Genomic DNA, 21,633 nt, shown 5'->3' on the forward strand with positions numbered 1-21,633 from the left:
GTAGGTCCCACACTCATTCATTCTCTGGGGAGCAGGCAGTGAGTTTCTCACCCTCTCTCTGGGACATGGGCAGCTGGTACCTCACACACTCTGGGGGACAGGTACATCCTTCACGTCCTCTCTCTTTGGGGCTCAGCCAGTAAGTTGCTCACTTACCCTCTCCTCACTCTGTGGGACAAGCAGTGGGACCCTCACTCATTCAGCCCCTCTCTGGGGGACAGATTTTGATACCCTCACTCATTCTGTCCCTTTGGGGGACACGCAGTGTGATCCCCTATGTGGGACAGGCATTGTGACTCTCACTCACAGTGGGACCCTCACTTCTCCCCTCTGCTCTGTGAGACAGGAAGTGGGACCCCTCTATCTCAGTACAGGCAAACTCATACTGTCTCTCTCTGGTGTGTGGAGATGCCAGTGCTGGACTGAGGTAAGCACAATACCAGGTTAAGTCCAACAGGTTTAATTGGCAACACAAGGTTTCTCTCTCTGAGGGGCAGCTATTGGGATCCTCACTCTCCCCCAATGAGAGAAGGCAGTGGGACTCCCCTCTCTCTTGGGGTCAGGTAGACAGACCATCTCCCACTTTGGGGATACACAGTGGGGATGCTCCCCCTGTCTCTCGGGGGAGGGGGGAAAACAGGCAGTGGGGATCCTCAACCTTTCTCAGAGGGACAAGCAATGGAGATACACCTCCTCTATCTCAGGGTATCAGGCAGTGGGGACCCTCCCTCACTCTGTGGGGAGGGACAGGCACTGGAGACCCTCCCCCACTCTATGGAGAGGGGGGAGCAGGCAGTGGGGACCCTCCCCCAGTCTATGGGGAGGACAGGCAGTGAGGATCCTCCCTCCTCTCTGAGTTGGAGGGGAGACAGGCAGTGGGGACACTCTCCCTCCCTCTTGGGGACAGGTAGTGGGGATCCTCCCCCTCTCTCTGGAGGGGGCATGCAGGGGGACCCTACCCCCTCTCTCTGTGGGAGATACAGTGGGGACCTTCCTCCCTCTCTGGGGGGACGGGCATTGGGGACCCTCCCCCTCTCTCTCTTGGGAGGGACAAGCAGGGGGGATCCTCCCACACTGTGGGGGGAACCGTCAGGGCGGGCCTTCACCCTTTCTCTGGGGAGAGAGGCAGTGGGGGCCCTCACCCTCTCTCTTGGGGGACAGGCAGTGGAGGCCGTTTCTTTTCTGATGGACAAACAGTGAGGATCTCTCTGAGTGGGGAACAGACAGTGGAACACTCTCTCTGGGGAAGACAATGAGACCCTTCTCTCCCTCTTTGGAGGACAGTGGGGGCCCTCCCCCTCTTGTGAGGGAAAAAGCAGTGGGGACCCTGCCCCTAAAACCTGGTGTTGTCAGACTTTTTACTATCTCTGGCGGACAGGCAGTGGGTACCCTCCCCTATCTCTGGAGGGCAGGTAATGGGGACCCCCTCTCGTGGGGGAGAGGAAGTGGGGACCCTACCCTCCCTCTCTAGGGGACGCGAGTTCGCATTTCCTCCCACGTGATCCGTGCGTACGACGTGAGTTTGCGTGCCTGGCGGCGCATGCGCGCTGGCCGGGTCCGGGAGGCCGAGGGGAAAAAACAAACCGGGAGGGAAGCAGGAGCCGGGGTGGGGGCTAGGGGAGAGAGAGCGCCAGAGCGGAGAGAACGGGACAAGCACAGACACAAATCAATGATACCAATCACAATAAAAGAGAAAAGACACTTGATTAAACGCAGGCGGTCCGCAGCGCCGATAACCAAACCCCAGCCCGCGGCTCCGAGGGGAATATCGGCCGCCGAAGGAAACGGCGACAAGCCGCCCGCCGGGCCGGCAGCCAGCCTCCGCCAGCTCCGGGCGGCAGCCTGCTCACCCCCCGGCAGGCCATGACCATGAAGCCGGGTTTGCTGAAGCAGCCGGGCGGGGTGGCGGAGGCCGAGAAGCGGGCGGCGGACTATTCGACGGCGAGCGGGGAGCTGGATCACCACCATCACCACCACCACCACCAGGACGGCGGCGGAGGAGGAGACGAAGCGGGCGGAGAGGCGCCCACATCAGGCGGTGATCCCCCTCCTTCCAAAGGCGGCCGGGGCCGGATGAACGGCGGCGAGGCTAAAGCGGCCACCAAAGGGAGCCGCCCCTGGGGCCGGGCGACGGCCGTCATCCCCGGTGGAGATGGAGGCGGCCTAGGCCGCGGAGGAGGAGGCGGCGGCGGACCCGGGGAAGGAGCCGTGACCGGCCTGGATGCCTCGCACTGGGGGAAGGTGAAGAAGCAGCAGCAGCAACAACAGCCGCCCTCCTCGCAGCCTCAGGGCCCGGGCCCCAGTCAGAGCGCCCGCCTGAAGCAGATCGTCCTCCTGCAGCTCGACCTGATCGAGCAGCAACAGCAGCAGCTCCAGCTCAAGGAGAGGGAGATCGACGAGCTGAAGGCCGAGAAAGAGACGGTGAGGGGAAAAAAAATAAAATGGCGGAGGCGCGTTCGGATGCCCGGTGCTAACAATGACGGGCGGCTCGGTGCTGGGGCATCGGGAAACCATCTTAGAGGGTGTAAGATGGCGGCGGGCGCTGGGGCCGCGGGGCTCGCCGGGAGTTGTAGTCCTCGCCCCCTCCGAGGGCGTTTGGAAGCGGTTGTGTTAACGTCGATATTGGACTACATCTCCCAGGCGGCCCCGGGAGCCTGCTGGGCGAGCGACAAGCTGGACGTCCATTTGGTCGCGGGGTGATGACGTCATCAGCACTCTCTCCCTTCCTGCCTGGCCTATAATTCAAAGTCTTTGGGGGAAAAGGCAGCTCCATTTCTTTCTTTCAAAAAAAAAACCCAGATGAAAGGAGACGGCTTCATTTCTGCACATATGTTTCCCTGTATAGCACTTAATTAGCACTGCCCATGGTGCTCTTCAGTTTTTTTGCCATTTACAGAGATGCCTCATATGTGCAAGTATGTTGCTTCAACTATTTTGCTTGGCAATTGAATAATACTGAACAATTGAGTTCCTGTCACTAGGAGCATTCCTTGATTGCATTGTCTGTTTTGCAGTAGAGATTTTATTTTGAATGATCTAATGCACCAAGCCTGGCTCCATTAAATGGGCACAAGTACATTGTGATGTCAGCTGTGTAATGTATTACAGTGCTAATGTGACCACATGTAGTAAATTTATCTTGGCAAATGGTAATTTATTTAAAAAGAAATCTTGCCCTTAAAAATGATGCAGCATTAGTTCTGTCTCTCAAATGTGCACCCTTGTGTTCTAGCCATTTTCGGTTTCATTTTAGTTAGATTCCAGCAGTTCTGTGCAAACAATTCCTTAGAAATCTGCTTTGTGCAGCAAAATGTCAATAATGGATATTATCTATTTGGTTCACAGTTTTTTTTATTGAAGAGTTTTACATTCCAATGGTAAATTATTAACCTCGAATTACGAGGAGCGCAGCAATTTGCTTCTAGAAGAAAAGATGTTCTGACTGATCCAAAAGCTTTTGTTATTGGTCTGTGTGGGTTTGAAACTCATCCTGTACTAATTACTGTAATGCATGTTCATAATGAGAATGTTACACTGAAATTGCATTGAATATCCGCTTCTTGAAGTTTGTGATAACGGAAGTTGAGATGTATTGTAGAATATATTTTTAGTGCAAGGGGGGTTGGAAGTAAAATAAGATATGTGTCGTTATGATTCATACAACCATGAGGACTTTTACTTACAATTGTGCACCTTGTTGAAAAAAGTCAGTTTGCCTGCATTGAGTGGTTTAGTATCCCTTTATTTTTCAGTTAGAATGGAAATGAAATAGAAAGGGGCATGAAACAGGATTGCTGGGATAAATACTAAGTTGGATTCAAATTCAGCACAGCTTGACAGGATGAACAGTATCTTTTTCCTGTTTTTTTGCAGGGGTGCCATCTAAAAAAAGACGTTCAGTTGTCTCAATCTAGTTCTGAGTGAGCACAGACCACAGCTCAGAAGTACCACACAGTCTGTAATTTAGGCCAAGGAGAGCAATAACACTGAATATTAAACGTCTACCCTCTTTCTGCTTTATTGGTGACTGCAAAAACAAACTTTCGAAAGCCACTTGGTTATGTGCCTTAATTTTTGGCCTTGGACAAAATATCACACACAACTATTTTATTACAAGGGAAAATTATTTTGGGAAAAATCCCAGTGGGAAAGTTGATCAGCTGACAATTGAACAATACTGATGAAACGTGTTTACCTTAATATTTGATTGGGGATGAAGGATTTGAGTTATTTGTGGAGCAGATTGCTTTTCCCGTAGACAACAATATGTTGAATCAAAAGAAGTAGCTCGATTAGATGTTTTATGGTATTTTGAATTTATTCACTTTTCTAAAGCTGACCACAATAAACCTGCAGCATTATATTTACAGGTTTTATATGAGCTGGCAAAACCGGTTTCCTTCAGGGTTTAAAAATGATCAAATAAAAAGCTGTACACTGCACTTTCAATACCTCAAGAACGCACCTAATCAGTCCCCAGCAGCAGAAATTCAGTTTATCTTGGGACTCCAGTGTTTAAAAATGGTTTGTATACTTTTCCATCGTCATGACCATGAAATAGCTATTTGCAAGTGGCGCGAGACATTACAATACTTGCAGCTGATTGTAGACTACTAGTTGTACAAAGTTGAAAAAGATCCTTTTTTATACAAAAATCAACAGGGTGGGGGTGATAAACAGCTATATTGGGTCTTAATTTTTATGTAAGGTGATTTTAATCATTAAGTTTATTACTTTAAGATTAAAAGTGATGTAGGAGTTCTGGCCTAAAACATAAAATGCTGAAAGTACAGTAGAATAATATTTTAGATCTGGTCTAGTTTCAGAATTTCCAGTATTTGCCACCTGTTTTTTAATAATTATAAATATGTATTATTCCTGATTTTCCTGTTCAGTTTATGTATTATGAATTCCTGTGCCAAGTTTGTGCTGGAAACTGGCTCTTTAAATTTGTTGCACTGTATTCATGCCTTTCAAGCATTGAAGACAGTACAGCAGAACCATTGGTGGGAGGGTGTAAATACAGCCAGGGATGTTTACATAGGGAGTTTTAGCTATAAATGTGAATGCAGGAATTTATACGAGAAATGTGAGAATAAAGGCAGAATGCATGATTTTTAAAATGGGAGCTGCATTGTATCTTATTCTGGATGCATTTATCTTCTACTCTGTATTCCTGCTTCACCTGAAGATCAAGCTTGGTTTTAACATTCTATGTGCAAATTCTAGTCAATTTGGATTGCCTGGTAATATTGGGAACTCCTGTTCTAAAATACAAAGCACTTCAGGTCTTCAATTTTGTTTAATATAGCTTCTGGCTCGCCTTGAGCGCATGGAAAGGAGGATGCAGCTGGTGAAGAAAGAGAATGAGAAGGACAAGCACAGATTTGTACAAACTGTGGATGGGACAGAGGAGAAGAATGCAACGGAAGTGGAGAAAATCCAGCCCGAGCATCAACAACAGATCACCCCGGAACAGCCTCTTGTTCAGGCGCAAGGCAATCGAACGGAGACACACTCTGGGAAAGGTTACAAAAGGTGTGGACTCTAGAATTTAGATTTGTAGTTTTGCTGAAAAGATATGAAGTGGCTGGTCAATGAGCAAATAGTACACACATAATTGGTGGTTCAGTATTGCCAAAATGTAGCACTTATTACATGAGTAGCATGGTCACCATGACAACGGGATTATTTATGGTGTCATTTTTCCAAAACTGGCATTAGCTTAAAATTCATAATAACCTATCTTTGTGCATCCATTTTAGTTGAAAAATTCCACCCATACTTTGAGGTGTGAAGTGGGAATTAATTATACTTGTGATGGGAGAGGAAATTAAATGGAATACTGGGGTCTGAATAGATGGTTGAAGAAATCTGACATTCCTAATCTGATCTGAATCCTAGAATTTTGATATTCCTAATTCAAGTCCTGCTTTCCACTCAGCAGAAAGTGGTTGAGGTGCTGGCTTTCATAGATTTTTCTCTGAATTTGTCATACCTCAATATTTGAGCAGGCACTGAATAAAAGTTGCATTTTTGTCATTTTGTTTGACCTTGTCAGTTAGTGCAGTGTTTCTTCCCTCTCTTGTGTTGGCTGGTTATAATGTTTGGGAAAAGGTTAAAATGTGGGTTAAGACAAAAGCCCCCACATTGATTCCTCAGCTTTATTCAAATAGAGTATCTCACTCAACTGCCGAGCCAAACACCAGTAAAAATTGTTTTGTGATGGCTGGGTTAGGATTTCACCAGTATTAGAAATTCAGTGTCTGATCTGAGGCAGTGGGGGCAATAAGGAATCTTATAGTACTAGTACGCCAATATTACTAACGCAGGTAATATCATTTTTGTCAGTAGATCACAGGCTGCAAGATGAAAAGCTTTAAGGATTATATAAATTTTAGCCCCTTGGTTTACCACTTGTTAATCAAAGTAACATTGCTTGCTCTGATACTTTATCCTCTCTTGCCCCTTTCCCCTCCTCCCCAGCATGCAACTGAAGCCCTAGAGGGTGTTCTATTTATAATGACCAGGCTGAGGTGAAAGACCATTACTCTCTCTCAAATCGATGGCACATGTTGACATTGCAGTGCAATACTCTACTTAACTTGCTTAAAGGATATAATTGTATTTGAAGCGGTTCAGAGCAAGTACGTGACTGCGATGAAAGGTTTGTCTGACGAGGAACAGTTGGGCCTGTATCCATTGGAGTTTAGAGGAATGAAAGTTGACTGTATTGAAACGTCAGGCTTTTAATGGGGTGGATGCTGAAAGAATTTTTTCCCCTTGTGGGAAAGATAAGAACTGGGGGACACCATAAAAATAAGGGGTCTCCCATTTAAGAATGAGATGAAAACTTTTTGAAGATGACTTTTTTAGAAAAGTAGAGGCTACAGTCAGAGCAGCCATGATCTTATCAAATGACAGAGCAAACTCGAAGGGCCAAGTGCCTACTACTGCTCTTAGTTTATATGTATGTAAAACAATATGGCATAATTGCTGTAACAGGCTTTTTATGCAGTTAGAAGCTTTTACCTGCTGCTTAGCAATAGCCATAGAGAAAGAGTTTCTGAAGTCCTGATCATGGAATTATGTTTAGCATTGATCTTGACTGGTGCAAAAACTAAAACCACTTATGAATTTTGATTGAATTCAGGAAATCAGCACTAGGCACAACAGAAAGAAAGGCACCAGTGAAAAAGCTTGCAGCTGAATTCTCAAGAGTGCGGACAAAATTGGCGAAATCCTCTCCGCTCCGACAGGCCTCCTGCAGCCCTTTGTCCGACAAAGTTTCAAAACGAGAACTGCGAAGTAAAGAAACTCCGGAGAAATCCAAATCTCAAACTGAGGGAGTCTACAAACCTTCAGCCACTTTAAAGACTCCAGGTCTGCCCACGAGCAAAGAACAGCCAATTTCTAATGACATAGAAGAGGAGCCGTACCTCTGTACCACTGAGATGTACCTGTGCCGGTGGCATCAGCGGTCGCCCTCCCCTCTGCGAGAGCCTTCACCCAAGAAGGAAGAAACTGTGGCAAGTTAGTATAAAGAGCATGGCAATCTAGAGGCCTTGGTACCTTCAATGAATGGCCTGATAATGAAGGGGGGGGTGGTGGAGGGAGTCCAAGTCTTGAAGTAGGTGTTTATCTTTTCTCTTTTGTTGACAAACTGGTTACAGAACTGAAAGGTGAGAAACTGTTCCCATTTGTTTTCTGGTATGGTTTGTCAATTTATTTGCTCTGCTTGTAAAATTAAGGTACGTCCATTGTGATAATGTAATTCCTCTGAGTTAATGGGCTCCATGCACTTTATCATGTTATAGCAAAGCTCTCTAGTTTTCTATTTAATGTTCTGGAAACTGTGAATACTGCTCAAGTTACACTGGGTTGCTCAGTCTTCATGTGTTATTCTCCTCTCCCAGTGTCTTCTGAAGGTTTAGAAATCTATCTGATGTAGTAATATGAGGACCAATGAACTTATCCAAATGATCTTTTGTACAGTGTTCATAAGTGATATACTGTGGTTGCCAGTGTGTTGTTCAGAGAGTCTGTGCGGCTGAGACAGGTTCTATCATCCCTCTCCTTTCTCCCTCCACGCATGTTTATCTCTAGTGCACAGGCACACTGAGGAGCAACCAAACATTCTGACCATCCTTACTCCTTGACCCACAGTACTGAGGGGAAATGTTGTCCTAGCTGTGATTGCCTTGATTTTGGCACAGCTAAAGTTTTGAGCTCGTGACCTTGCCTTTGAGTTACTCAGCTGCTTGTGTAAATAAACCCAATGAGCTATTGGGTCGAAGCAGTCTTTTTTTAAAGTAAAAATATTGTCCTTCCTGTGCAGAATGCACTTGGATTCATAAACGTCTACTCCCCAGGCTGAAAATACAGGAGAATGTTAGTTGAATGGAGATGGAATTATTACAATGCTGCTGCATCGAAGCTGTGTTGTTGTTTTTCGGGGGAGGTGGGGAAGGAAGTGCTGAACTGCATATCCCAGAGACTGGAAGATTGAAAAGTATTTTTGCTGCCGCTGCATCCAGGACTGCAGGGTTGACACAATTCACAAGGCAGCTCAATTTTCCAGACAGTACAAGCAGGAAGCGAAGTCTGTTTCCTGCTTTTGGGAAAGGCAGAGCCCTACACATCCACACTAGCACACAAATAGAGTGATGCTTCCCCAGCCTTTGTCTCCCAGTGCGAACCTAATGATTGACAGAACAGCCTTTGATTAAATTCTGTATTGGGCAGAGTTCTTTTCCCACTTGAAAGTTTGGAACACAGAGGGTAGAATACTCCTGCCTTGTTTTTGATACTTTTAAATTTTGTGCTACTGAAACAAAGGGATAAGAGACTAAGTGATGGGTTATGGTGCCACTGAGATGTGAAAATTAATGTGCAGGATGACACACCCACCAGCATTCCTTATCTTTGTGAGCTGAATCCCTGATTGTGTGGCTTAATGGTCTGATCAAAGGCAGGAAGTACTGTGGTTTGAGTAATGGGTTATAGGTCCCCTTCTGTGCAGCATCAGCAGTGCTGACTGACGGGAAGCTCTGACTGACAGGAAGCTTTGACTGAGCCCATGAAGTGACATTTAAACCTGGTGTTTTTCCTTCCTTAAATCTTGTTTCTTTGTAGTTCCATCCTGGAAAGAACACTCGGCGGAACCCCTCGTAGACCTGCAACCTGATGAAATAATTGAGGTATAGCAACAAAATGTGGGGCATCTGATCGTGATTTGTTTTTTGTTTTTGTTACTCGCTGGGCAGATTTTTATATTTTACCTTCAGCACTTGAGGAATTGGCTTAGATAAATAGGATCCAGGGTGAAAGCAAATTACTGCGGATGCTGGAATCCGAAACCTAAAGAGAAAACGCTGGGAAGTCCCAGCAGGCCTGGCGGCATCTGTGAGGAGAGAAAGAGCTGACAGTTCAAGTCCAGATGAGCTTTTGTCAAAGCTTGGACAAAGGTTCATCTGAATTCGAAACATCAGTCCTTTTCTGTCCTTACAGATGCTACCTGACCTGAGATTTTCGAGCATTTTCTCACTAAAAAGGACCCAGCTCTGGTCAGTGACACACCACACACTGACATTATGTGCTCAGCTGATTGATCCAAAGCATCCGTTCTGATGTTTTAAAGTTTATTTATTAGTGTCGCAAGTAGGTTTACATTAACACTGCAATGAAATTATTGTGAAATTACCCTAGTCGCCACACTCTGGTGCTTCTTTGGGTGCGCTGAGGGCGAGTTTAGCATGGTCAGTGCATCTGACCAGCACGTCTTTCGGACAGTGGGAGGAAACTGGAACACCTGGAGAAACTCCATGCAGACACGGGGAGAATGTGCAGACTCCGCACAGACAGTGACCGAAGCCGGGAATCGAATTGAATCCAGGTCCCTGGCACTGTGAGGCAGCAGTGCTAACTACTGTGCTGCCTCACTGTGCTACCGTTCCATGGCGTCCAGGCCACCTTATTGAAAGTATGGGTTGCATGGTGACCTTACAGGATGGCAAGAGACTAAAAAATAATCTTTAATATGGACTTGGCCGGATTTCGTGAGGCAACACCTTCAGGAAAGTACTGAAGGAGAGTAAAAGCTATAGTTGATAGCACTAGTTGGTGTTTTCTTTCTGCTTGGTGCCAATTCGGAATCTGTAACCCATTTTAATGTTTCCTGGTCCAAAAAATGGTTGAAATTAATCAAAAGTGGGAGTTTCTGGAATAGGAAAGAGAATTTTTGAAAGGAAAATTAATTTCTGGCAGAAACATACTATTGGATATTTGTATGGGATGGAGCACTCTTCAGACTTACTTTCATATTCTCATTATCTGCTACCTCCCTCCAACTGTGAGTCCTGTCAGTACTTGCATAGTCACTTCCTCTTGCTGCAAATGCTTTCCCAACACTGAACTGAATGTAAACAGCTGTGAGACATTTTGCTCTATGGGCTGCATTACTGCAAGTTGTTTGCTGTTAACAAGTGAAATAATGGCACCCTCCTTCCAGGCTTGTATTTATTCTTCTCCTCCAATGTGATTGTGATGATTGAAAAGTAAAGGGCTGCTGCTCCATTAACCCGAGGAGATTAAATGCAGACACTTCACCACCTTGGTGGCTTTGGCTGATGGAGCTTACTACCAACAGCTTTGGTTTGTCAATGGCATCAGACAATGGCTATCCGTTTGGGAAACAGGCATTGTCACTGTTAAGAAGGCTGCCATTCATGCAGAGCTTTTAACTCAATACTGAGTCAGCCTTCCTTTGTTTTGGTCTTTTCAAATTTTTGCAGCATAAAATGAGTGTAAATTTTCACTGTAAAACACATGGAATTCATAGTTTGCAGTTTACTATACTGCACCAGACTTGTACAGATTGAAGTCATTGAATCCCTACACTGTAGAAGGAGGCCATTCAGCCCATCGCGCCTTCACCCATTCTCAGACAGAGCATTCAGCCCAGGCCCTATCCCCGTAACCCCACACATTTATCCCACTTATCCCTCTCACCTGCAGATCTTGAGGCACTAAGTACAAATATCCCAAGGTGCTTCACAGAAATCATAGAATCAGTCATACAATCCCTACAATGCAGGAGAGACTATTCAGTCCATCGAGTCTGCCCCGACTCTCTGATAGTATCTTACCTCGGCCCTCTCTCCCACCCTATCCTTGTAACCCCACACGTTTCCCAGGGCTATCTAACCCATACATGTTTAGATACTAAGGGACAATTTTAGCATAGCCAATCCACCTAACCTGCACATCCTTCATTTTTCCAAGATGGCATTGGAGCAAGGTGACTTCTTGCAAGCTGTGCCCAGCATACCTTCTAATTCTATCTTTTATTCTCGTTCTATGCTTCTAAAACTTCATTCTGACTCTCTTAAACTCTCTAACAATGCTTTAATTCAATTTCTTTAACGCTACATTGTGCAATCGTTTTCTCCTCTATGAACAGAATGCTTTTTCTGTACAGCGCGCGAGAAACAATACTTTTCACTGTATACTAATACATGTGACAATAATGGACTGTGGGAGGAAACTGGAGCACCCGGAGGAAACCCACACACACACAGGGAGAATGTGCAAATTATGCACATTCGCCCAGGCCCGAATTGAACCCTGGTGCTGTGAGGTAGCAATGCTAACCATTGTGCTGCCTTTAAGCCACCTTATGTAATGAAAATGGAGGCCTGGATTTCTTTACTGAGATTCAGTGCATGTTTTTCAGATCCATAATAGCTGCTGTGCTGTTGCAGTGCCAACAGATTTGGTCGCCTGGCATTAAAGGAATTCTGTTTGCACAGATAACCAGGGGAACCTCTAGTGGCAGGAATATGCTGTTGCAGCATTACAAAATGACACAAATAAAGTCCTTGAGGTAAAATGTCTGCCACTGTTAAGTACTAACCCCTTCTGAGCGTCACATTTCTCTCCAGTTAGAGAAATGCTGGAAGAAAGACTTTTTTTTCAGTGAAAAGGGGATAAATTGTTTGCAAACTTTGCTAAATGTTATTGTATCCAATTGTTTCAGAACAATTTAACCCAGGCATATAAATTTTGATGCTTTAAGCAAACTTAATCAGTAAGTTATTCAAAATACTGAAGGGCCCTCGAGTAATAAATGTGGTTCTTGCTCTTTCTTTTGCTGTTGTATCGACATCAATGACAGGCACAGGCTGAAGTTGACAACTCGGGTCTTTCTTTTTCTCCCTCTTTCACAGTATATCGGGGCTGTGACACGGTAGCACAGTGGTTAGCACTGCCGCCTCACAGCGCCAGGGGGTCACAGGTTCAATTCCTGCCTTGGGTCACTGTCTCTGTGGAATCTGCACATTCTCACTGTGTCTGTGTGGGTTTTCTCTGGGTGCTCCTCCCGCAGTCCAAAGATGTGCGGGTTAGAGTTGATTGGCTATGCTAAATTGCCCATTAGTGTCAGGGGGATTAGAGGGTGAATATGTGGGGTTACAGGAATAGGGCCTGGGTGGGATTGTGGTTGGTGCAGACTCAATGGGCTGAATGGCTTTCTTCTGCATTGTAGGGGTTCTGTGATACTTGTCTATGATGTATGCTTTACAAAATTGCAGTGCTTCTTAGAAACTCAAAGGTGTTTCAGATATGATATTGTTTTTCCCCCCAACTTACAGTAGAAAACATCCAATGGGAACAAAGGATTTGCTTTTCTATGAGTGGTGTCTTGTGTACCACCAGATCATCTGGGTCATTTAGAGGAGGGAAACACTGTGTGGCGTACGGATGAACTACAAAGTCCTTTCTTTTATTTATTATAAAAAGATGACTGGAGTAGATTGCAATAGTGAAGTTGTCAGGTTGTGCTTTGGGAAGATTAAAAGACTATTTTTGGAAACAAATAATGGGCATTTCTAACAATGCAGGAAGTATCGAGATCACACATTCACATTCAAGACATTGATCGTGACCTTTCTGGTGCCAACAGTGAGCTCTCTGTTCATTTTGCTGGAGGTAATTTCAGCAGCAGATTCTGGACCATTGTTTTGCTTTCATTATCAGCTGGAACTTCACCCACAGAATATAGTCTCTGGTGTTAGCAGGTGGAACTGGGGAGTCTCAACACTCTGAACTTACTTACGTTTGACCATTAATTATAGAACATTAGTAATTTATATGCATTTTGAATGATAACATTCTTCAGATCAGTTAGTTTTTTCTCTCCCATGCTGCCACTCCCATTTAGGATATTTGAGATGACAGTTCTGATGGTTTCCAAAGCCTGTGTAATTTGGACTCATAAATGTCACTTTCAGTGTTATTCCTATCTACAATGGCAATCGGCAGCATGTTGGCAGAACCAGGGAGACAGGTTCACTTCCGATCTTGGGTGACTGTCTGTGTGGAGTTTGTGTGTTCACCCTGTGTCTGCATGGGTTTCCTCTGGTTTCTTCCCACAGTCCAAAGGTGTGCAGGTTGCATGGATTAGTCATGGTAATAAATTGCCCTGTAGTGTCCCAAGATGTGTAGGTTAGGGGGATCAGAAGGGTAAATGTATGCAGTTACAGGAAGAGTTTGTGCTGACTAGATGGACTGAATAGCCTCCTTCTGCACAGTAGGGAATCTATGATTCTTCCATTGTCTTGCCCCTCTCCTGAATCCATATTCGGGGTACATTGCGCAAACAGTGTTTCTTTTCCTTGTCCAAAGTGGCTGATTGTTATTTTGTAGAGCTTCCTGATGAATGTCAGGTGGCTATCCAACTATCTATCTCATCACAGTTCTACCCTTCCCTGATGTCCCCATATGTATATTTTCTTTAGGGGTCACTGTATAGAAGTCGGGAACTCGAACTTCCAGATGAGATCAGCTAATGAAACGTTGGTTCATACTTGTAAAACTAATTTCGTGATTACAAGTTGAAGTGAAATTGTTGACCAGTAGACATCTTTGAATGGGAGCCGCACTGAGTGTGCAATGTTTTGGAAAAGCATCACATTATTGGAGAAACCTGGTGACTAAAATATCCACAAAAGGTTGAATGTGAGGAGAAATTACTTGGATACCAGTGTGTAAAAGTAACGTTTATTTATTAGCCACAAGTGAGGCTTACTTAACATTGCAATGAAGTTACAGTGAAATTCCCCTAAGTCCATAGGAGCAGAACTAGGCCACTCGGCCCATCGAGTCTGCTCTGCCATTCAGTCATGGCTGATGTTTTTCTCACCTCCATTCTCCTGCCTTTCCCCCGTAACTCCATCCCCTTATTAATCAAGAACCTGCCTATCTCTGTCTTAAAAACACTCAATGACCTGGCCTCCGCAGCCTTTTGTGACAAAGAGTTCCACTGATTCATCATTCTCTGGCTGAAGAAATTCTTCCTCATCTCTTAGTCGCCACAGTCCAGCACCTGTTTGGGTCAATGCACCTAACTAGCACATCTTCAGACGGTGGGAGGAAACCAGAGCACCCGGAGGAAACCCACGCAGACATGGGGAGAATGTCTGTGTGGAGTTTGCACAATGACCCAAGCTGGGAATCAAACCTGCGTCCCCTGGTGCTGTGAGGCAGCAGTGCTAACCACTGTGCCACCATGCCGTGTGGTTGTCTTCAAGACCAGAGAAATCTCAAATGATAAAAGCGTAAATAAGTTATGGCCGGTCTTGGAATGGAAATGTTCTGACGTTTGTGTGTGTGTGTACGAAAACGTATGAAGACCAATGACATGGCTTTGTGTAAATGTCTGTTTCCAAACAAGTGATCTAATTATGGAGTGCTTCTAGTGACACTTTCCCTGCCAAGCAGATGTTCTCCCGCACCACCCAGGCTCCATCCATTAACAGTTGACAACCATCTTGACTGTCACCATTGCAAGCTGGTTCATCTGAATTGTGCAGAAATCTAGGAATGTTAACTATACTGCTTTAAAAGTGGCCTCATTCGCTAACTTGTTTTATTTATTTTAGAATTTAGATGACTGTGTGTTTGCGAAACGACATGCAAAGCTTGAACTTGATGAAAAGAGAAGGAAAAGGTAATTGACATCCCAGTGTATCTGAGAACTTTTGTACTGTCGATGATGAAAGGATCATTGCCATTTTGTTTAGGACAAGCTTTTGTTTTGCCAGTTATTAACTAATTGAAGAACTACTTTGCAATCACCAGGCCGATGCAGCTAGGTTAAAGGGATCGACTAGCGAGCCAGTGAACTAGGATTTTAGATGCTTTGTCACAAATGTGGCCACGTGTATTGAAACTGTATACTGGAGGCCAAGACTTGGCATTTTCTGCCATATGTTAATCAGATCTCCAAAGGGCTAGTGTAAAGGCAATGGGCTGAATTCCATAATCAAGAAAATGGGAAAACGTCTATTTTCCTTAAATTTTAATATTATGAGGGCCGCAACTTTGAAACATGTGATTTTTGAAAACGCTATTTTGTGAGAAGCAGGGAAAGGTTGGTATTCCTCTGTTGTCAAGAGGGACTGTAACAGCAAATATATTTTTCAAGAATGGGGCTTCAAACTTCTTTTTTATCCTTCATTTTTAGTATCTGCCTTTTTACACCCAGGCTAACTGTCATTAAGGAAAGCAGGATGAACAGCCTAATCTGGACATCTCTGACCTTAGTGCTCTGTTTCGCTCAAAAAAAAATTGTAGGTGTCCTTTAAGAGGCAGGGGTGATGCCTATTTTCTCTCAGGCAGCTGTCTTCTTCTACTGACGTGGAACACTTTCCAATTGTGCGAGACACAGTCTGGAGGCTAGGCTGAGAACTAGTACACTTGTCCACTGGGGATAAGGGGAAGCCCTAATTCTAATGTCCTACTTATCGCAGCAATATGGAATGTATTTCTAGGGAAGGTTATTTCCACGCATTCAAGGGACTTTGGATCCATTGTGTTTACAAGTGTGCCACTTGTCACGTCAAAAAATATTGATGATATTTGGGGTAATTTTTTTTAAAAAGGCTTGTCACTTGAAAGTTTTTAAAAATAATAGCCAATTTACCTGGATATCCATTCTAATTCAGCACTGCACAAAAGAAAAACAGATGCGGTTCACCGTATAGAATACACAGTGAAAAAAGTGGCTGGTAATTTTATGGGGTATGATCCAGTTAACTTTTTCTACCCTGCATTAAGTTGATCTTTTTCTACACCTTAGCTATGACTCTTGACACTACATTCAGCATTCTCTTGTTTCCTTCTCTATGAACGGTATGTTTTGTCTGTATAGTGTAAGAAACAATATTTTTCACTGTATGTTAATACATGTGACAATAATAAATCAGATTTTTAAGATCAGTATTTCAGTACTGCTCTTGGATTTTAATGACAGCATTAAATGTGAAGGAATGATCCCTGTTGCTGCTGGAGAAGATAGCTTTCTAACACTGTCCCTCCGGGGCAGCAGTTAATGAAAATGGAAAGCCTTGGCGGGACTGTTTACCATTAATTTTTCTGACTTTGTGCAGTAACAGAAGCCTGCAATTGTTTCCTAGGGCAGATATTGTGGAATTTTTCCCCGTTGCCAGTGGGGCAAACTGCAAAGCACTCGGAGCTGCTGCGCACTGTGGAACCGCTGCAGGTAGAATCTCGTACCCTTCTGATGATATCTGTAACTTCTGCATTGTGTTTTCCTTTCCTTTCAGGTGGGATATTCAGCGGATCAGGGAACAAAGGCTGCTACAACGTTTGCAACTGCGGATGTATAAAAAGAAAGGAATTCAGGAATCGGAACCAGAAATCCTGTCCTTTTTTCCCGAACCTGATGACGGTAGGTTTAAATACCATGAGTTTCAAACAGTAATCTATAATACCAGTTTCCAGATGTTCTGGAAAGGAAAACTTCTCCAATGGGCCACCTGCTTCCATTCCTAGAGAATCAAACTGTGGTAAACTACAAGTGGCCCCCAACAAATTTAAACTTTAAATTCATCTGTGGGAATTCCCTGTCCAGAGAAGCAGTTGAGGCTACTTCATTGAATGTTTTTCAGGCAAGGATAGATACCTTTTTGAACAGTAAAGGAATTAAGAGTTATGGTGATCAGGTGGGTAAATGGAGCTGAGTCCACAGAAAGATCAGCCATGATCTTATTGAATGGAGGAGCAGGCTGAAGGGGCTAGTTTTTATGTTCTTATTAAAAATAAATCTTAAATGTTTCAGTGTACAATAGTAAGTAATTATTTTCTCTTTTCTTCATAGTGGAATCTCTGGTAATTACCCCATTTCTACCTGTGGTGGCTTTTGGGAGACCTCTGCCTAAGTTATCACAACAGTAAGTTATTAATTGTGCAATAAAATGACCTGATTTTTGTATGTGCTGTAATGTCCATTCAGTGCCCAACATTGTGATTTGATGAAATCTTTATACTTTGAGTTTTTTAACGTGTATTTTTGTGATCAAGATGAAGAATATAAAGCTCTGTCTACTTTAATGTCAAAGTCTCAACTTCAACAAAACTTTCCTTACTGCACCACAGTGAAAATGTTTCCAGTCCTTGGGCCAGCCATCATATGGCCTCTTATCAATGAGAATGGGGAACTTGTGCTGTGGGACCACATTTGCTATAAGTTGGATCGGATAGGCCCAAATCTATTTGCATATGATATTTGTGTTTACCAAGAATGAAGCTATAGGGGAGCAGAAGGAGGCCACTTGGCCCATCAAGCCTGCACCAACAACAATTCCCCCCAGATCCTACTGCTGTAACCCTACATATTTACCCTCCTACTTCCCCTGACACTAAGGGTCAATTTATCATGGCCAAAATACCTAACCCACACATCTTTGGGGCTACTTAAATGTTATGATGGTTCTCACCTCTACCACCTTTCCAGGCAGTGAGTTCCAGATTCCTACTGCCCTCTGGATGAAGACGTTTTTCCTCAAATTCCCTCTAAATCTCCTGCCCATTATGTTAAACCTATGGCCCCTGGTTCTCGGGGAAACGTTGCTTCCTCTCTACCCTGTCTTTGTCCTTTTATAATTTTGTTCACCCCATCAGCCTTCTCTGCTCTAAGGAGAATAACCTCAGGCTAACCAGCCCCACGTTTAAAATATGTAGGAAATTTAGCTGTTCAAAGAGTGAACCAGCTTGAAAGATATAAACAATGGTGAATAGTACAGTAAAGTTAAATCTAAAATACAAATTAAACTGACAGAACAGCAAAGGTTTAAAATATTAAAAGGCAAAGTTAAAACTGACATATCTAGGAATTTCATCTTACAGTATGTCCAGTGTATGGAATGGGCTGATCAAGAAAGCAGTCAGTGCAAAAGAAAATCATTTAAGATTGAATCATTTAAGCAATAGTTTCATGTTGCCATAGGAAGAATGAGGGTTCTTTCTGGATTGTTGAGTAGATGGGCTGAATGGCCACATGGATGTAATTGTTCCAACTATGTATAATTTTCTAGTTGCTTTCTCTTACAGCTTTGTAATCTAATTGAACACTTTTTTCTAAAAAAAACAACCAAATACCAACATTCTCAGATATACAAATTATGTTTTTCCATATATTTCGACCTCCTCTTGTATTCAGTCACCTGGGTCCAGGCATCCCCTCCTGTAGAATGTTCCCAAAGGTGGGGGAGTCCAGAACTAGGTGTCATAGTTTGAGGATAATGGGTAAACCTTTTAGGACTGTGGTGAGGAGAAATTTCTTCACCCAGAGAGTGGTGAATCTGTGGAATTCACCACCACAGAAAGTAGTTGAAGCCAAAACATTGTGTGATTTCAAGAATAAATTAGATATAGCTCTTGGGGCTAAAGGATTTGGAGGGGAAGAGGGGATCAGGATATTAATTTTCTTAAATCAGCTGTGATCATCATGAATGGCAGAGCAGGTTCAAGGGCCTGAATGGCCTGCTGCTGCTTCTATTTTCCATGTAACCTTGGAGGTTGGGGCTGGCATAGGTGATGTGGGGTGACCCCAAGAGATTTGTTGACATCATGTTCTGGAAGGAATAGTAGGCAGTTTAAAATTGAACAATGAAGAGGAGAGGGGAGAAAATAGCATTTGAAATGGAGACCTGTGTAATCCCAAAGTAAAACCGCCCGAGATTTATCTGTCCACCTCCTCCTCCTCTGCAGGAACTTTGAATTACCGTGGTTGGATGAACGTAGCAGGTGCAGGATAGACATACAGAAGAAACAGACGCCACATCGAACATGCCGCAAATAGATGCTTTGGACAAAAATTTGACTTGTACACTGCCGAGTTGCAAACTGTACTGCAAGCCAGCACTTAGGATGGCAACTGGCAGCGAGCTCTGTGGGTTTTCCGAAGGACCACCTGCCTGATGGATCTCATTCAGTGTTTATATTGATGTTTATAATTGATCGTCGCTATATCAATAACTGAATAGTCTCGTCTCTTGCCTTTATACTTTTCACTTCTCTTACTGGAGTGAAAATCAATTATTTTCCTGTATTTGTCTGTTGAATTCGGACAGTGAGTTTTGGTCCGTTTTAGTTCATTCTGCAAATTTGACCGTGTACAGAAAGATTTGAGATCTTGTACAGCAATCTCGCACCTTTTTTTAAAAAAAAGTTTGTGTTACGTAAAAATGTTGCAAACAGTTCTGCTTCTTGGAATTGGTTATTTGTGTTTTTTCCAGATAATACCTGCCCTAACAAGTTGAATAAGACAACACATTAAAGAGATGATGTCCCCTTTTGTTAGCTTACTGAACCTTGTTGTTCAGACCTGGTAATTGCCAACATTCCTTGTAGCCTGGGGGGAGAGGTTGGGGGTGGGAGAGGGGGGTAGTGTTGATTAAATCAACACGACATACCCCTTTTCCTATCAACGCTAGGATCCAGACTGGAGAATGGGCTGAGCAGAAGATGCAAATGTCTTTGCTGTCACAGTGGGTGATCTGGAACCTGTGTTGGGGTTCATCCAACGGGAGAGGAAACCCGAAGGTCTTTTTGGCTGACAAAGGAATAGAACATGTTCTATTTTTCATGTCTGGGACCTGTCTCCTATCTAGCTGATCCTGGGGTGGGGTCAGGGGAGTTTTCCATTTTTCAGAGTTGAGGACCTTTTTGTTTTATATATAAAAGTGAAATTTAATTTTAAATGCTTCAGAATCCAGTAGATGTAAAATCACAATACACACCTCAAGAGTCAGCCATTAGAGAGGGAGAGTGGGGAGCAATAGATAGATCATAGCGATAGGGAAGCAGGATGGATACTTTGTTAACAGTTCTGCCCGATTGGACTGAGGATTAAAGGAGGCAATGCTGTGAATTGTTCTGATTCATGCCACGTCCAGCCCTCTGGTTGTTAAAAGTCACTAGATGCTAAATTAGATTTATTTTTCCCCAGCACTATCACCTTTCAGATTATGAACACACATGTCCTGAAAGGAAGGCTGAAAGCAAACCTTTCAGGAAAATTTCTGTGTAGTTCAAGTTTTGAAGAAAAAAACGCTCCAGTTTTGAATGTTGTAATTTATGTTTTGGTGGATACACAAATAAACATGGCAGGTAACTTTTGTACTCGTTCTTTTCCTCGGGTAACCTTGTGTCATACTCTCACAGAACCATTCTACTTTTAGAATCCAGAATGTATGTTCTGTGAACTTGCAGGAAAGGCAGCTCCTTCCTGGGTGACACAGGATTTGCCACACCCGCCTTTTTTATTTTGTGTTGGCTTTCTTGAATGTAACCTGTTGTGGAGATGCCATTGTTGGACTGGGGTGCGTGGGCACAGTAAGAGGCCTCAACACCAGGTTAAAGTCCAACAGGTTTATTTGGAATCACAAGCTTTCAGGGCACTGCTCCTTTATCAGGTGAGTCTATACAGTCAGCTGAGGAAGGAGCAGTGCTCCGAAAGTTAATGATTCCAAATAAATCTGTTGGACTTTAACCTGATGTTGTGAGACTTCTTGAGTGTATAACAAGAAGACAATTTTGTGGGGTTTTTTTATATGCACAAGTGTCTTTCATGTCCCAGAGCATCCCAAAACATTTTTGAGCAGATGAAGTGTAATGATGGTTTTGTAGGGTGGAGATTCAGTTTGCACACACAATTTTCTAACAACAATCCGTTACTGTGTTATTTGTCTTGGTGGCTTTGATTGAGGGAAAAATGTTGGCCAGGCTACCTGCTGTTTGAAATATGCACGAACGATCTTGTCTGCATGTACAGATGTGCTGTAACATCTAATGAGGGAATACATTGCTGCTGCACTTGAAATGGTGGTCCAGGTTTTTTTTTAAGTCCTGCAATGAAATCTGATCCCAGAACCTTCTACCATTGAGCTGAGCCACCTCTGATTAATTGATTAAAGCTCCGTGTGCCTGACAGTCCTTGGAGTAGCCACTTGTGATGGTCAGCTTCAGCTGAGTGTGGGGATGGATGCTGAACAGCAGCATCATCAAATCACGGTTTACGTCTGCCTAGAATATAAGAAAGGGAATCTCTGAAGACCGCTCTGCCATTAGCTCATGTCTGAACTTCCACCTCAACTCCAGTTTCCAATATTATTCCAAAGTCACTTTGATTCCCTTACTTTTCCAGCAATCTATCAATCTGTGGGTGGAATTTTACCAGCACGATCCCACCCAAGGCCAATGGAGAATGTCATTCTTCAAGCCTCTCCTGGCCACCACCACCACATCGCTCTTCCGCCCCCCCTCCCCAGC

At 43.8% G+C, this 21,633-nt stretch overlaps 1 protein-coding gene across 4 annotated transcripts; it reads left to right on the plus strand.

Moving 5' to 3' along the window:
• Positions 1-1,318: 1,318 nt before the first annotated feature.
• Positions 1,319-20,728, plus strand: msl1a (MSL complex subunit 1a). Of its 4 annotated transcripts, none has more exons than XM_080213458.1 (9): positions 2,320-2,421; positions 4,371-4,524; positions 5,312-5,538; positions 7,154-7,533; positions 9,136-9,200; positions 14,940-15,007; positions 16,626-16,750; positions 17,180-17,252; positions 19,072-20,728. In XM_080213458.1, exons 2-9 carry the CDS (start codon positions 4,378-4,380, stop codon positions 19,160-19,162), a joined length of 1,176 nt encoding a protein of 391 aa, XP_080069584.1. In that variant the 5' UTR covers positions 2,320-2,421; positions 4,371-4,377; the 3' UTR covers positions 19,163-20,728. The 4 variants fall into 4 exon arrangements, with proteins under 4 accessions (XP_080069582.1, XP_080069584.1, XP_080069583.1 ...); XM_080213457.1 differs by lacking the exon at positions 2,320-2,421 and adding an exon at positions 2,680-2,915; XM_080213456.1 differs by lacking the exon at positions 4,371-4,524 and having other exon boundaries at positions 1,319-2,421.
• Positions 20,729-21,633: the final 905 nt, after the last annotated feature.

The sequence above is a fragment of the Carcharhinus amblyrhynchos genome, chromosome 27, assembly GCF_965287045.1.
Source record: "Carcharhinus amblyrhynchos chromosome 27, sCarAmb.v2.hapA, whole genome shotgun sequence".
NCBI classification, from domain to species: Eukaryota; Metazoa; Chordata; class Chondrichthyes; order Carcharhiniformes; family Carcharhinidae; genus Carcharhinus; species Carcharhinus amblyrhynchos.

What these genes read in the sequence shown, in the direction of transcription:
- msl1a (XM_080213456.1), top strand. Translation starts at nt 1,864, where the DNA reads ATGACCATGAAGCCGGGTTTGCTGAAGCAGCCGGGCGGGGTGGCGGAG. An exon ending in TGAAGGCCGAGAAAGAGACG is followed by an intron (nt 2,422 to 5,311) that starts GTGAGGGGAAAA and finishes TGTTTAATATAG; the next exon opens with CTTCTGGCTCGCCTTGAGCG. An exon ending in TTTTCCCGAACCTGATGACG is followed by an intron (nt 16,751 to 17,179) that starts GTAGGTTTAAAT and finishes TTTTCTTCATAG; the next exon opens with TGGAATCTCTGGTAATTACC.